Source organism: Phoca vitulina, unplaced genomic scaffold (genome assembly GCF_004348235.1).
Source record: "Phoca vitulina isolate PV1807 unplaced genomic scaffold, GSC_HSeal_1.0 scaffold2, whole genome shotgun sequence".
Lineage (NCBI taxonomy): Eukaryota > Metazoa > Chordata > Mammalia > Carnivora > Phocidae > Phoca > Phoca vitulina.
The window spans coordinates 87,273,217-87,289,019 of record NW_022589705.1 but is presented as its reverse complement, the minus strand read 5'-3'; the positions used below and the strand labels follow the sequence as shown (position 1 = coordinate 87,289,019).

Here is a 15,803-nt window from a genome sequence, read left to right as displayed (position 1 = left end):
CAGTTACCTCGGGATACAGGATAAATTTCTAAGTCTGTCAAATTAAATTATATTCTTATAAAACATCCCAGAGGACCCCACTCCTTGGAAATAATTATTCAAAATGTCACAGATATCAAGAGCAGTTCACACACGTACTGGGTGGTTATCACAGGCTAGCTGCACACATACTCCACATGAAATGCTCAGAGCTATAGCATTAGGTGGGTACGTGCTCCATTTTACTGATGGGGAAATAAGAGCTCAGAGTGGTTTAAGAACACGACCTAAGCCACATGATTCCCATGTGTCCTAGCCAGGTTTATCTCTAAAATCTGCATTCTTGGGCGCCTGGGTGGCTCAGTTGTTTAAGCGACTGCCTTCGGCTCAGGTCATGATCCTGGAGTCCTGGGATCGAGTCCCGCATCGGGCTCCCTGCTCAGCAGGGAGTCTGCTTCTCCCTCTGACCCTCCTCCCTTTCATGCTCTCTCTCATTCTCTCTCTCTCAAATAAATAAATAAAATCTTTAAAAAAATAAAATAAGGGCGCCTGGGTGGCTCAGATGGTTAAGCGTCTGCCTTCGGCTCAGGTCATGATCTCAGGGTCCTGGGATCGAGTCCCGCATCGGGTTCCCTGCTCAGTGCAGAGCCTGCTTCTCCCTCTCCCTCTGCCACTCCCTCTGCTTGTGCTCTTCTGTCTATCTCTCTGTCAAATAAATAAATAAAATCTTTAAAAAAAAAAAATAAAAAATAAAATAAAATAAAATAAAATCTGCATTCTTAATCATTATGCTCCACATAGGCTTAAAGACTTTTCTCAATTCCTGACTCAAGGAAATAATTCAAAAACATTAACATGCCTGAACTACATCAAAAATATTACCTGTAGCACTCCTGTAATAATAAAAAAAAATTTAGAAAAAAATCTTAGTGTTCAATCAAGGAACATGCAGCCATAATAGTGACAACTATAAAGAAAAAGGTAACAATTTTTGAAATAGTAAAATTTTAAAAAGCAGAAAAAAGAGATGTATAGATGTTCTGATCTTAACTGCAAAACTGTGCAACTATAATATAGGGACTAGAAAGAAAACATGGAAAAATGTAAATCATGAATTTGGTGGAAGGATATGTTATCGATGTCATATTTTTTTGAGAGAGGGTTTTTTGTTTTGTGTCGTTTCAGGCCTCAGAGCCCTAAGAAATGAGCGAACATTCCTCAGAACCTGGTTTTCCCCTATCCACTCCAACTCTCAGTAGCCCTAAGTAAGGGGACCTGACTTTTTAAGTAAAACTGAGCCACAGCACCCCCACAAAGGCCTGGCCTGAAGCATTCCCTCCAGCCCTCCGGTGCCCTGCGCCCACCCTTGCTTAGTGCCGGCACTCCTGGACTTTCTGCCTCTGCCCTCCCCATTCGGGCCATCTTCCAACCCTCTTAACTGTTCTCGTGACTTCAACAGCTGCCTCTTAGTGGTTAATTCCCAAAGCTCCATTATCAATCCTAATTTTTTTTAGGATTTCTTATTTGAGAGAGAGAGCGAGCACGAGTGGGAGACAGAGACAGAAGGAGAAGGAGAAGCAGACTCCCCACTGAGCAGGGAGCCCGATGTGGGGCTCCATCCCAGGACCCCAAGACCGTGACCTGAGCCAAAGGCAGACGCTTAACTGACTGAGCCACCCAGGCACCCCTCAATCTTAATTTTTTAAGAACTGAATTTCAGACTCACATTTCCAACTACTTTCTACATGTCTTCACCCCACTGGCACCTCAAAATGTCTTCCTATTTAAAATGATCTTTTTAATAGTAGTAGTGGCAACTATTCTAACTAAAAACATTGATAAAATACACAATTCTTATATACAATACTCATATACAATGCCATATACAAAAATATACGGGGCGCCTGGGTGACTCAGTCGGTTGAGCGACTGCCTTCGGCTCAGGTCATGATCCTGGAGTCCCAAGATCAAGTCCCGCGTCGGGCTCCCTGCTCAGCGGGGAGTCTGCTTCTCCCTCTGACGCTCCCCCCTTTCATGTGCTCTCTCTCTCTCTTTCTCTCATTCTCTCAAATAAATAAATAAAATCTTAAAAAAAAAATATATATATATACGAACTGCTTTTCTCATTGGACTGAAAGGGCTATAAAATTCCCCATCCTGACAGGAAGCAACACAATCCCATGGTAACACCACAGTTCACTGCCTTTAGCTTACTCCTTCATGAAAAGAAAGCCTCGCACTCAAGCTCTACTGCACAGTGGCTTCCAGGCTGGCCAACCACAAGGGACTGCAAGTTGTGTGGGTAAGTAGACCTGGCTTGTTTTTCAGAACAAAGAGAAAACGGCACAATGTGCCTCATGTAGCTTAAGAACCCAGAGGATCATTCTGAGCAAACCTGCAACCGTGAGTAAAAAGAACCCGAGCTGACTCAAACCTAGGAGTGAGCTCCCTACACACTCACGACGGCTCCTCTACCACCAAACCAACTCTCCTTGCTGACGTCCCCTTTCTATGAAAGACAACAGCACCCTTCTGGTCTCATTTGGGTTGAAAAGGCAGGCAGTATCTCAGGTCCTTCCTATCCATGTCCTTCACCCTGGTCAAATAATTTCCCATGATCTCTACCGCGGACCCTTTATCCACACTGTATCACCCACCCCCTTTCCTCATGATCCCAAACTAATTCAAGTCATCTGGATTTCTTCAGTGCCTGCAACACTCCCTGGCACATAGTAGGTGCTCAATGAATACTCAGTGAATGAATGAGTGACCTAGACCACTACATAATATTAAGTTATTATACTCCTACACGTAATAGTAATAAATGTAAGACAACAAATATATTAATAACAAATATAACATTAAAAACAATAGTAATAGAAAAAACTCATAAAGATAGCAGCTAATCTTTAGTAGGAACTAGTACTATATGCCAGGTGTGTGTCTTATTTTTACTTACGTCATGATAAAATAATGTAACATAAAATTTACCACTTAAATCGTTTTTAAGTGTACAGTTCCGTAGCATTAAGTACATAGACACTATGCAAACATCACTACCATCCATCTCCAGCACTTTTTTATTTTTCCCAACGGAAACTCTATGCCCATGGAACACTAACTCCCTGTGACATTGTGATATAAGAAGAAACACATATTTGGTCTCTGTCCCATTTCTGGCACAGAGCTCCTAAAAATCTTGTCATTTCCTGACAGGAGTGAGAAGAACGTATTTTGCTTTTCATAATAAGCCCCTTTCAATAACACCTGTGTTTATGATAATGAGGCACCTAGACAGCTTCAGGATGGGGGCTGATTGCCAGGGGAACCAACCACATGATTAGAGGGCTGGATCCCCAACCTTTCAGCTCCATCCCCAACCGCGGCTAAAGTTTGAGTTAATCACCAATGGCCAACAGAGCAGAATGCCAACAGAAAGCCAGACAAAGCCTGCTTTCTCATTTGGCTTCAGAAGACACAAATCATCTCAGTAGACTGCTATTAAACAAATTTGAAAGAACAGAGAGGCCATGCCAATCAAGCGCATGGCCTTTTAGGAGAAAGTCCTCTTCCCAAGATGTTCATAAGTCTTCTTCAATAAATAGGTTTTGATTTCTTCTATAAGTAGAGAAAGCCCAGCGGTCTTACTAATTCAGAACCAGTTTTTTATTATTCTGACAGGTTAAGAAAGTTTTTATGATGTAACTTACATTTGTTTTCTTTCACAGACTGGGCTCCATTTCATTTACTTCCCTTAAAGGACGCTGTGTATGTCTTGCAATGCAAGTCAGACACCTTGGATAAATAACTTTGTATGTGGGATGCCTGCGTGGCTCAGTCAGTTAAGCGTCCAACTCTCGGTTTCAGCTCAGGTCATGATCTCAGGGTCATGAAATGGAGGCACGTGTCAGGCTCCACACTATGTGTGAAGCCTGCTTAAGATTCTCTCTCTACCCCTCCCTTTGCCCCCCACCCCCCACCAAGCACACATGCACTCTCTCTCAAAAAAAAAACTTTGTACATGAATCCAGAGAAACAATATCAGTAACAGATAGTTAAATTACACTAACCATCCTTCACTTTCTTCCATCATAGCAATGAAATTTGAGGGAAGAATTTAAAGTCCCATGTTTGGAAATGGAATGAAGAGGGAAGTTTGATAATTTGCTCTCCAAAAAGTCAGTGGTTATGGGCAGCCAAGTTGCATGTCCACACAAGGTCTGGAATTATTTTTTAAATGCTAAGAGGGCAACATCATTACAGGAATCTTAAGAACTCTTATTCTGTACAGGAAAATATTTCTTCCCCCATTATTTGGACAAGTTTAGGCAGGAAAAGGCCAAGTCTATGAACTTTGAAACTTCCCTAAATAAACTTAGATCTCAGCAAGGAGCTGATAACTTTCGCAGGACATCCTGACCCTACACAGTCTGAGAAGGTGCCACAGGCCATATGCTAACTGAAGCATTTTCTTCTCTTCATCATAGATAGATCAACAACTTTACCACTCAAGTTATAGTCCCTTTCCTGGCCAAAAATTTTTTTAAAGATTCATTTATTTGAGAGAGAGCTAACGCACACACACGTGCATGTGCAGGGGGAGGGGCGGAGGAAGACAGAGAGAGAATCTCAAGCCAACTCCAAGCTGAGCATGGATCCTGACACGGGGCTCGATCTCACAACCCTGAGATCACGACCTGCACCAAAACCCAGAGTCAGACGCTCCACTGACTATGCCGCCACTGACTGCGCCCCCAAAGCAAATTTTTTCAACTAACATTAGGTACATATAAATAGGTTTTATAATTATCTTTGTAAACGATAAAATAAATTTTTAAGAATTTTTCAAATAACTTAGGATAGTAAGAATCAAGTTTAACCTTCTGAAATAGCTTCCTAGAGCCTGTCCCTTTGGGGGCAAGTGCAAACCCCTGAATTGTGTCCTGGTTCTGAGAATCCACTGAAATAATCTTAAGAATAACAAAAAATTTTCACAACAATCTTCGGCAAACTATTGGAGAGATCTACCAAATATAAGTCTTCTAAGGGAAGTGAGGGGTAGCTGCACTAGGAATCTGCATTTATTAAACAAATTCCCCAGGGATCTTTACGTAAACTAAAACACTGAGAATCACTAACTGACCACATTAGAAAAATTATTATCAAAATACGACACTGTCGGAGCACCTGGATGGCTCAGTCGGTTAAGTGTCTGACTCTTAATCTCAGCTCAGGTCTTGATCTCAGGGTCATGAGTTCAAGTCCCACGCTGCACTTGGGAAAAAAAACACGACATGGTCAAATGTTGGGAGAAAAAGTGAATCCACAAATGTGACACGTTGCTGATGGTAAAACTTGGTGCAGCTTTTTTTTTTTTTAAAGTAATCTCTACACCCAACATGGGGCTCAAACTCACAACCCCAAGACCAAGAGTCACATGCTCTATCGACTAAGCAGCCAGGCGCCCCATCAGTGCAGCTACTTTAGAGAGCAAGTCTGGCATCCCTGCTTACAGTCACATACTCAGTATCCTACTAATTCTACTCCCAGTTATCTGCCCAAGAGAACCCCTTGTTATGCCAGGGGACAGCAACAGCTGGAGTAACAACAAACCCTGACACAACCGAAAGGTCCACCAGTGGGAGCAGAGGGGAGGTAACAAATTGGTACAGTCACAAACACAACGGGATAGCATGTAACAGTCAAAACAAAAACTACAGAACCAGCAAGAGTATAGATGAATCTTGGCAATATAATGCTAAATAATATTAAATGAAAAAAGAAAGCCTAACAAGATTATATAGAGCATGGTATCAATTACTATAAAACTAAAAGTAATCAAATAGTTTGAAAATTTAAGGAATATAAATGTAAAAGTAAATATACATATGAAACTAATGAAAGGGGGAATTTGAGATACAGGATTCAAGACATCACCTACTAGTGAGGAGAGAAAACCCTAAGATTTTTAAGGCCTACCATCAAGATCCTAGGCTTTATTCTGGTGGTGAGTCTGCAAGTAGGCATGTATCTGAAAGCATCTACCTCCTGTAATTTGAATGACTCTTTTAAAACACACATTTCCAGGGACGCCTGCGGGGCTCAGTCGATTAAGCATCTGCCTTCAGCTCAGGTCATGATCCCAGGGTCCTGGGATCGAGTCCCACATTGGGCTCCTTGCTCAGCGGGAAGCCTGCTTCTCCCTCTGCCTGCTGCTCCCCCTGCTTGTGCTATCTCTCTGACAAATAAATAAATAAAATCTTTAAAAAATAAAATAAAAATAAAACACACCATTCCCAACATGGATTTCTTAGATTACTAATGAAGTTAAGCATTTCCTAGGACTGTTAGCCATTGATATTTCCTTTTATAAACTGCCCTCTTGTCTATTCTGTCCACCTGTCTACTAGGGCAGTCATTAGGAGCTGGTTTTGTAGTTTTTCCTTTGCTTTAAGCTCACTGAAAGACTTAGGGATAAAGAACACATTTTCTCTTTCTTGAAATGATCCTGATGGGGCAGTGGGACATACTAGAATAATCTCTCAAACTCTTTCCAGTGAGGGGGTTTCCACCACAAGCCATGCTCCTTTACAACTGGAACACTACAGCCTACTGGGAGCGGACACAGACAGCACTTGGCCAAAGGTCCCAGTGCACACAAACCTGCAGGTTGGGTGACTGAAGGTCAGAAGTTACCAGAGAGTGGTTGAAGTGATAGAGAGCAGCAGCAAACTCTTCATCTGATGAACCTGGAAGGCAAATAAGGACACTGATTATTCAAGCAGCCCCTGATGCATCATACCGCCCTGGCAACAGTCAAATGCCACTGGGGAAAAAAATCCACCAGGTCCCTATCCTGTCTACTGACCCTTGAGTCCATCTTTGTCCACCTCCTTAATGATGCTGGCCAGAGTGGCCATGTGGTGTTCTGAAAGAGACACACTCAGGTAGTTTCGGATAAAATTGTTCCGCGAGTTCAGCATGGAAGAAGTGATGAAGTTCAAAATGTTGGAAGCCAGACCTAAGAACTAAAAAGAACATAAAGAACCTTATGTCAGGGCCATAAGCCCAGAGTGCCTCCAAATCCTGAATATAAAGAGAAATAAAACATGCCCACAGATATGATGCAACAGATGCAATGAATTAAAGAGTCAGATTTTAAATCCCCTACAGTGGGACAAAATTTAATTATGATAATCTTTCCCACATAATTCTACCAGTTACACAAAATGGCACCAGTTGAACACAACAGACTTCAGAAAACACCATGTGAAGACAGAGGCTCTTGACAAACAGACTTGTTTCTGTCATTCCTCTAAAGGCCCTGCATTTCTTCAGCTCAAGGACATTATTGAAATAAGGAATTCTGAAGCCTGTATGATCATTATACACACACAGAATTCCCAGCTCTTTACTTCTCTCTCAAAATGAAACTGAATTATTGTGTAAATGTTTTATGTCCACAACCTGGACTAGACTAAGCTGTAAGAAAGTGTGTTCCATATCTGACTTGTTTTACCGATATAGCTTTAGAACAGCGTTGATAGATAGTACATCTAGAAATGCTGCTTGAACAAATAATTAGCAAGCACTTAACGATGGCCCACACCTATGCTAAGGGCTCTTTAATTCTTCACAATACCCCTAAAGGCAGGTACAATCACTCCCATATGACAGAATACAAAATTGAGGCTTGGAGAATTTTAGAATCTTGCCCAAAGTCTCAGAGCCAGTAATGGTAGAAGAAGGATTCAAACTCACTTCTAACTCCAAAGGCTATGTTACTAACCCTCAATCAAAGAAATAATACCAAGAGTACAAATCATTTAATCAAACACCATCAGTACACTTAAGTGTTAAGTAAAACCATCTAAATGTTACAGTTAACCCAACCTACAAAATGTTTTAGTTCAAACGATCTGCTTTTCACACCCCTTCTCCCCATCTCTCCTTCCCCTAAACCTCAGAAATCCACTCTTACCAGCTCAGGATCTTTGCGACTAGCCAAAATGTTGCCCTTCTCACCGGGGGCCTGTTTACTGGGGCTTTTAACTCGAGGAGAGCTCTCCAGCGGAGGGGGCGGGGGAGGAGGTGGAGGTGCCACTTTCTCTTTACTGGGGGAGATGGTCTCCTCAAACCATTGCCCCAGAATAGGCTCACTGTCATCATCTGAACAGAGAAAAAAATAAAAGTAATAAAAATAACACATTTTTTACAAAGTTTTTAGTACATCTGCTTTGTGGAAGTATCTACGTCAAAAGGAACACAAGGATATCTTGATTTCAGGTGGTAGTTACATGGTTGCATAAATCTGTCAATACTCATCTAAATGTACACATAAAACAGGAGCATTTTATTGCCTGTAAGTTATACCTCAATAAAACTGGTATTTCTTAAAGGAGCCCAATGAAGAAAGAGACAACCTCACTTTACTGGCAACAAGCCAAACATTTTGAAAAACAAATTTGTTCTTGCATATCAGTTTTAAAGCCCAAATTAAGAGCTACACCTTTCACAGTATTATACATAATTCCCCCAAACCTGACTATAAAGAACCTGAGACATTTCTCTTATTCAATCTCTCTCCAAACTAAGACAGGAGGGAATGTTCACTTTGCCCTGTTGTTCACTGCAACAGAGTCTGGAGTTCCTCTCCCTATACCTCCCCAAGCCACACATTGATGGCAACAGCCAAACCCAACCCCTCTCACACAACCTCTGGAGTTGCACTGGGAAAGCTCAGAACAGAGTTCACCAAACAAGTCCACACAAAAAGAGGAACTGAGGTGTATTCTGATCTTGGAAGGGAAGGGCTGAAAAGCAATCTGGGCTGAGAGCAGTTTCTGTCCTTCAGTCTCCACAGCTCAAATTACTCGTAATAACATGTCACCTTTAAGGGCACAGAAAATCAAGATGCACGCTAGGCAGGTGAAGATGGCAAACAGGACACGAAAGGAAGAAGCCACGGGCAGGGGGCGGGGGGAGCTTCCTGTTGCACTCTGACACCTGTCTCCTGGGAGACCGAAAAGAGGCCTCTCTACCTTGGCTGCTGTCCTCCTCCGTGCTGCTGAAATCATCCTCATAGTAGGTGTTTGAGTCGGTCGAAGCGCTGGCATCGCTGCTCATGGAGCCCTTTCTCTGACGCTGCAGGACACAGGCCTAGGAAAGCAGCAAGCTTTTGTAACTGCTGGTCACAAAAACGGAGCCACCCTACTTCACCTCGTTCACCACGTGAGACATTCTCTCCGTTGCCCTTTCCTCTCGTCTAAATCCAAGAAGTCCTCCTAACAGCGCCCTTCCTCCAGGGCTCTGATCACTTTACCCCACCAAGGCTCTCCAAAGCCAAAGCCGTGAACAAGACCTGAAACACGAGTGTTTCCAGAGTGCCCTCTAAGTTTCCGCATCAGCAGGACAACTGTCACAAAGCACCAAGCAGCCATACGTGTCACAACGCTGCAATCACCAGATTCAAATGTGTGCAATCATTTAAGAATTCCGTTCATTTTCAAAACCACTACCACAACTTTTGAGTTTAAAAGGTCACGGTATACAATCTTATTCATTTTGAAAGGATTATATAAAATCCTCCCAATTCTCAGCGGCGTGACACCACCCACCTTTCTGTAGGAGGTTGAGAGCAATGTCAACAGCAGGTTCGTCAGTGGGACAGAGTCAATCAACCGCTGGATCCTCTGGATGGAGGTGCTCTGGGCCATAATGCTCAGGACCGCAGGGGGACCATCTGTCTCCCAGCCCTGAAGGGAACCGTAGCAAAAGAGAATTCATGTCCTCCAACTGAGCAGGAAGGAACAACAGGAGCGGAGGGTTCAAGGTAGCTTCCCCAGAAGTGAAGCCAGCAATGAAGATGCTGACCCCGAGCACAAGCCCTCACCTTGTGCAGAGCTTCCACTTGCAGGTCTTGAAAGAGAGAGCTTAACAGCTTGACAGCATGGTTTGCCAATATTACTGAGAGCACCCCAAATCCCTGGTGCCTACACGAAGAAAACGGTAAACACAACAAATTATAACCTCAAAAACAGGGGATCTTACCATTTGGGGCCTAGACCCCTTTCAGAATCTATGGACCTTTCCCCAGAAGGAAAAAAAAAATGCACACACAATATCTGCATGTAATTTGAAAAGCTTCATCTCCCTGAAGCCCACTCATATCCTGCCTCAGGATCCACAGGCTTCAGGTTAAGAACTCCAGGACTACAAGAAAGTCTTCCAAACACATGGCATTTTCGAATTCAAACTATCAGTTCGAATCTACTGGTTGATGTGAAAGATGCTGACATTCAAAGGTTGGTTGAACTTTTTTAAGTCATTCTTTTGGGATGCCTGGGTGGCTCAGTGGGTTAAGGGTCTGCCTTCAGCTCAGGTCATGATCCCAGGGTCCTGGGATTGAGCCCCACATCAGGCTCCCCTGCTCAGTGGGGAGCCTGCTTCTCCCTCTCCCTCTGCCTGCCACACCTCCTGCTTGTACTCTCTCTCTCAAATAAAATCTTTAAAAAAATTTAAAATTAAAAAAAAAATAAAAGTCATTCTTTTCAGAGAGCTTCTGGGCTGATGAATACAGGGAGATGAGAGAGTGGTACATGTTGGAGGGCAGGGATGCTTCACGTTCTTTCCCCGCACCTTGCCCTAGGTATCTCTTCCATCTGGCTGTTCCAGAGTCATAGCCTTTTATAAGAAACTGCTTAACAATTAAGAAAAAAAAAAGCCATTCTTTTGAGGAAAAAAAAGGTAAAAATCAACTTCTATAAAATATCTGGCCACAAACCAAAGAGAATAAAAACAAAGTTTTACACATTAAATGTGAGTAAAACTTTCTTTCGGTCCAAATGACCACAGGACAAAGAATTAGTATACCTAAATATATGAAGAGCTCATGTCCATCAGTAAGAAAAAAGGACAAATACCAAAGAGAAAACTGGGGCAAAAGACACAGATAGTTACAGTCGTACTCACAAAGAAATACAAGTAGAAGCGATGTAATACATCTTTCTCCTTTAAGATTAGAAAAACATGAAGATTAATGACAGCCGCTGTCAAAGAGGACCGGGAGAAATGGGCACATGCGCACACACAGCTAGTGAGAGTGCAATCAGAACAGTCTAGCAAAACATTACAAATTTTTACAGAAGTATGCCCTTTGTCCTAACAATCATACTTCGGGGAATTTACCCCAAGGGGATAATTAAACAAGTTCACAAAGATTTACATTTAGGAAGATTTATCAAAGCACAGTTTATCAAAACAAGAAATTTAATATAGCCTAAATTAAGTGTTTCAATAGGGTAATTAGTTAACAACGGCATGTTTATACGGTGGAAAACTGCCAGCCATTAAACACTCACAGTGAATCCAAAACAGCGCCCCTGAAAAGTTATCTACAATATTTTCTAACGGCGATCCTGTTCTGTAAACATACAAACTTACATACGTGCACCGAAAAATGTCTGGAAGAATGTTTTACCAATTTGGGTGGTAGAATTTGGGATGACTTATTTTCCTCCTTCTTATGATTTGTAACTTATACAAGGTACAGGTTTTCCTTTTAAACGTCAAGAAACAAGACCCTTTTTTTTTTTTTTAAGATTTTATTTATTTGACAGAAAGAGCACAAGCAGGGGAGCGGCAGGCAGAGGGAGAGGGTGAATGAAGCAGGCTCCCCGCTGAGCAGGGAACCCGATGTGGGACTCGATCCCAGGACCCTGGGATCAAGACCTGAGCCGAAGGCAGACGCTTAACGACTGAGCCACGCAGGCGTCCCAACAAGAGCCATTTTTTAAACATAACTGCTACTTTGAAGGATAGACCTTTTAGCATCCTCCCGTTTCCTGCTACAGTGCCAAGCGTGAAGACAGAAACTCACAAAATCATAAACTACTATTCTCTCTGGAACACGCTTACCTCTCTTCTTTGCCTGGTATCTACTATCTACCATCCCAACATCTATTTCAAATTTCAGCTCATTTAACACTTCCTCAAGGAAGACTGCCTTGATTTCTCTGACCAGGCCAAGTACCCTTATTAGAATACTCTCTAGATACAATTTGACATATCTCTTCAGGTCTCTCAGAAATGTGTCTTTTTTTTTTGGTACATCACAACATTCCAGAACTGACACAGAGCCTGGGACAGAGAAGACACTCAGTGAATAATCTGTTGAATGAGGTCCAGAATTTAACTTCCTCCTTGAACTCCAGACGCCCATACCAACTGCCTACTCAACATCTCACATAGAGAGAGATCTGACATCATCTCAAACTCAGCATGGCGAAGATGAAATTCTATACTTCTTACCCTTCCTGCCACCCAAGCCCTAAGCCAGTGTTCCGTCTCCATAAATTATACAACCCAGTTGCTCATGCCAAAATATTGTGATGTCATATTTTTCACACTCACTACCTAAGCCATCAGCAAATCCTGTCAGCTGTACCTTCCAAACACATGCTGCTTTGACCTCTTCTCTCTGCCTTTCCCACCAGCACCCTATTCCAAGTCCCTTTATCTCATTTGGAATAATGCATTAGCTTCCCAACTACTCGCCCTCCTTCCCGCCTTACACCCTGCAATCTATTCTCCTCAAAGCAGCTGGGTTCTCGGGTCACTAATAACTAATAAATCAGACCAGATCACTCCCCTGGGGAAAACCCTCCACCACTTACAAATTAACACTTGGCCCTTGGAGATCTGGCCTCTGGCTACCTCTCTGACCTAACTTTCTACTACTCTCCCTCCCCAAGAGCTCCAACCAGCCACACCAACTTTGCTGATCCTTAAAAACGCCAATCATACCTCCACCTCCAAACCTGAACAATTCTTCCCCCAAAATTTCCATGGCTCACTCTGTCACCTCACATATGTTCTCTCCATCTTATCTTTAGAGCCCATTCCTCGCCATCCTAATTAAAATAACAGCCCGTCACTCTCTAGCCCCTCGCTCTGGCTTATTTTTCTTCACAACACTCATATGAGAATCCATCGTGAACTTATTAGTTGCTCCAATGAGAAAATAAGCTCCATAAAAGCACAGACATTGCTTTGAATAGTGCTACATCCTCAATGCCTGGAGAGAGCCCAGCACATGGTAGGGACTGAATGAATAAATAAAATCTAGAAATGCCTGGGCTTAGAAAATAAAACCTCAAACCACATGGAAGTCCTATCTCTAACTCCTCTCCAAGCAAGCAGGGCTTACTGTCCAGACTTCGTCAGAACGGTAGCAAATGTTTTAGGAAGCAAGCCGGGAACAACTGACAGACTCCTCCTTACAGATTAAACGTGCAAGTAAAGTAATTAAATGCAAGTCACACCAGCCCATTTTACAAAACAGAAGCATTTTTTTCTGATTTGAACCTCATAAAAACCCTGAAAGATGTATTACACATTTTCCCCCTTAAAGATAAGCAAACAAGCTCAGAAAAAATAAGCAATTTGTCCAAAATCACACAGCTATGATGTAGACAAAAGAGACTATGATCATCACCTTAGTTGTTAAATTTAACCAGGTATGCAGGCAAATTGTTCTACTGATGTGAAGATGAGAGGGGTAACCCTAGCTCTCCAACAACATAAAATGGCAGGGACACAAAACAAAACATGAGTAGCAATCGAGTAGACACGTACCCTTTCCCAGGTCCCAGTTTAGGAGAACCCACTCCCTCTTTTGTACGAGAAAGGATGTCTCTGACTCGGAGTGCAGCCAGGGGGTCTTTCTCTTTCCCCTTATCAGCCAAGGCAGTAGGACTGAGGTTCAATATGAGGAAAAGGCTGTTTAACAAACACCAGGCACCCAGCAATTGGAAGTTCTGATAGTGCTGTTGAAAAAGCACAGAAGAAAAGTATGAACACAGAGATCTTACGAGCTATGAAACAGGAATGTAGCAGAGACACCCTTCTTACCTCTCCACCAGCCCGCCGGGAACTGCTGATCGCGTGTCCAATCATGTCATAGATTTCAAGCTGTCCAACATCAAACATACACAAAAATCTGAGCAAGCTGACCTACTTCATTACAAACCTTAATCCCACCCAAATTAATTTCGCTTTAAGAATTAAATATCCTCAAGGCACTTTCTAAAGATAGGATTCCATCACACTTTCCTTGACCATTACATGGTGTTGACTCCTCATTATATTCAGCTCACGGGTCACCTTCTCAGAGATGTCCCCCACAAACAATCTAAAGCAACACAGCCAGGCCCCCATCAGATCACAGTACAAAACAGGGACTCATCCTACACACTCACCATTCTTGGAGACTATCTCGTGTACTGTAGGTCTCTACTCAAAGTGCACTGACACACAGCAAGCCCTCAGTACACGTGCAGACTGAGCGACTCATCTTTCACAAGGTCCACTGCCACCACGAAGACACGGTGCCTTCCACAGAGCCAACCATGTGAACGCCCACCTCTTAGACCTGCTACCAAGGGGAAGGGATGGAGAAGACTCCACATCCTTTCCTCTCCCTGGAAAGAGTGGACCTGGCACTATCTCCTCACTGAACGACAGAGGCCCCCGGGGCCAGGCGACCCGGCTTACACATTTCTGGACGATCGTAGCCGCGTCGCTCTCATAGTCCTCTTCTTTGGAGCTTGTGGACCCCGTCCGCACCTGCTGGGCACTACCCACATGCAGGATGGCCATGCAAGTTGCCACACTCACACCTGGGGGCGGTGGGAGAGAAGATGCACAAATTCCAATCATGGCACAGTCCCAGGAGTCAACCAAAACAGAAACAGAAAACACAACCCACCCCCAAACCATTCCATGATTTGACGACTGAGAATAATGTCCACAAGAGCAAGACTAGATAGTGTTATCATCCGGTCCAGCCATCACACTCTGAAGTATTTATCTGAATGAGCTGAACACCTGCATCCACGTCAAAACCTGCACACGAGTACTTACTGTAGCTTTTTCCTTAACTGCCAACAATGAGAAGCAACTGAGATGCTCTTCAACAGGTGGATGTACCACAAACTACAGCACACCCATACAAAGAATATTATTCAGCAATAAAAAAAAGGCGAGCGATCAAGTCATAAAAAATCAGGGAGGAAACTTAAATGCGCACTCCAAGCAGAAGAAGCCAGTCTGAAAAGGCGACATACTATATAACTGATTCCAACTTTAGGGCACTCTGGAAAAGTTAAAACCATGGAGACAGTTAAAAAGATCAGTGGTTTCTAGGGGTGGGGGTAGGGAGAGCGGGATTACTAGGTGGAGCACGTGGGACTTCAGAGCAGTGAAACTACCTTGTGTCATAGTGATGATGAATAGAGAACATTATACATTTGTCAAAACCCACAGAACCGTCTAACACAGAGGAAACCCTGACGTAAACAAAAGACTTCAGATAATAGTGTATCAAATCCTGGGTTCATCAATTATAACAAACGTACCGTAGTAATGCAATACGTGAATAATAAAGGAAACAGGGTACTGGGGGGAGAGGGTAGGTGGGAACTCTGTATAACCTGCTCAACTTCTCTGTAAACCTAAAACTGCTTCAAAAATAAAATCTATTAACTTTAAAACATCACAAGATGTCTTTCCATTTTTCCAAGATTGTGGGGAAAAACATTCCATGTTTGGTATTCCTCAAAGACACTAAGGCCAAATCCCTGTCTTTACGTCAAATCCCAGGCCATCAAATTTCAACAACCCAAATCTGGGATCTTTAATCCAACTAAAAAATTTTGAGGACTCTTTAACCTGAGTACTAAGTACACTGAGAGCCATGTGATATTCAAGAAATTCCCTAAAAATTAAAAACCCCAACTTAAAAACTGCAAAAATCAAAGGCAGAG

General features: G+C 42.8%; 1 protein-coding gene across 7 annotated transcripts in view; it reads right to left on the bottom strand.

Moving 5' to 3' along the window:
• UBR4 (ubiquitin protein ligase E3 component n-recognin 4) overlaps positions 1-15,803 on the bottom strand; it is a 131,881-nt gene that overhangs the window by 103,855 nt on the left and 12,223 nt on the right. For all 7 annotated transcript variants that reach the window (XM_032392514.1, XM_032392520.1, XM_032392546.1 and 4 more), the window contains exons 9-17: positions 14,533-14,657; positions 13,891-13,950; positions 13,615-13,805; positions 9,872-9,971; positions 9,597-9,734; positions 9,021-9,138; positions 7,961-8,148; positions 6,848-7,007; positions 6,643-6,728 (exon numbers count right to left, since the gene is read on the bottom strand). In XM_032392514.1, the coding sequence (XP_032248405.1) occupies positions 6,643-6,728; positions 6,848-7,007; positions 7,961-8,148; positions 9,021-9,138; positions 9,597-9,734; positions 9,872-9,971; positions 13,615-13,805; positions 13,891-13,950; positions 14,533-14,657 (1,166 nt within the window). The remainder of the gene's footprint in view (positions 1-6,642; positions 6,729-6,847; positions 7,008-7,960; positions 8,149-9,020; positions 9,139-9,596; positions 9,735-9,871; positions 9,972-13,614; positions 13,806-13,890; positions 13,951-14,532; positions 14,658-15,803) is intronic.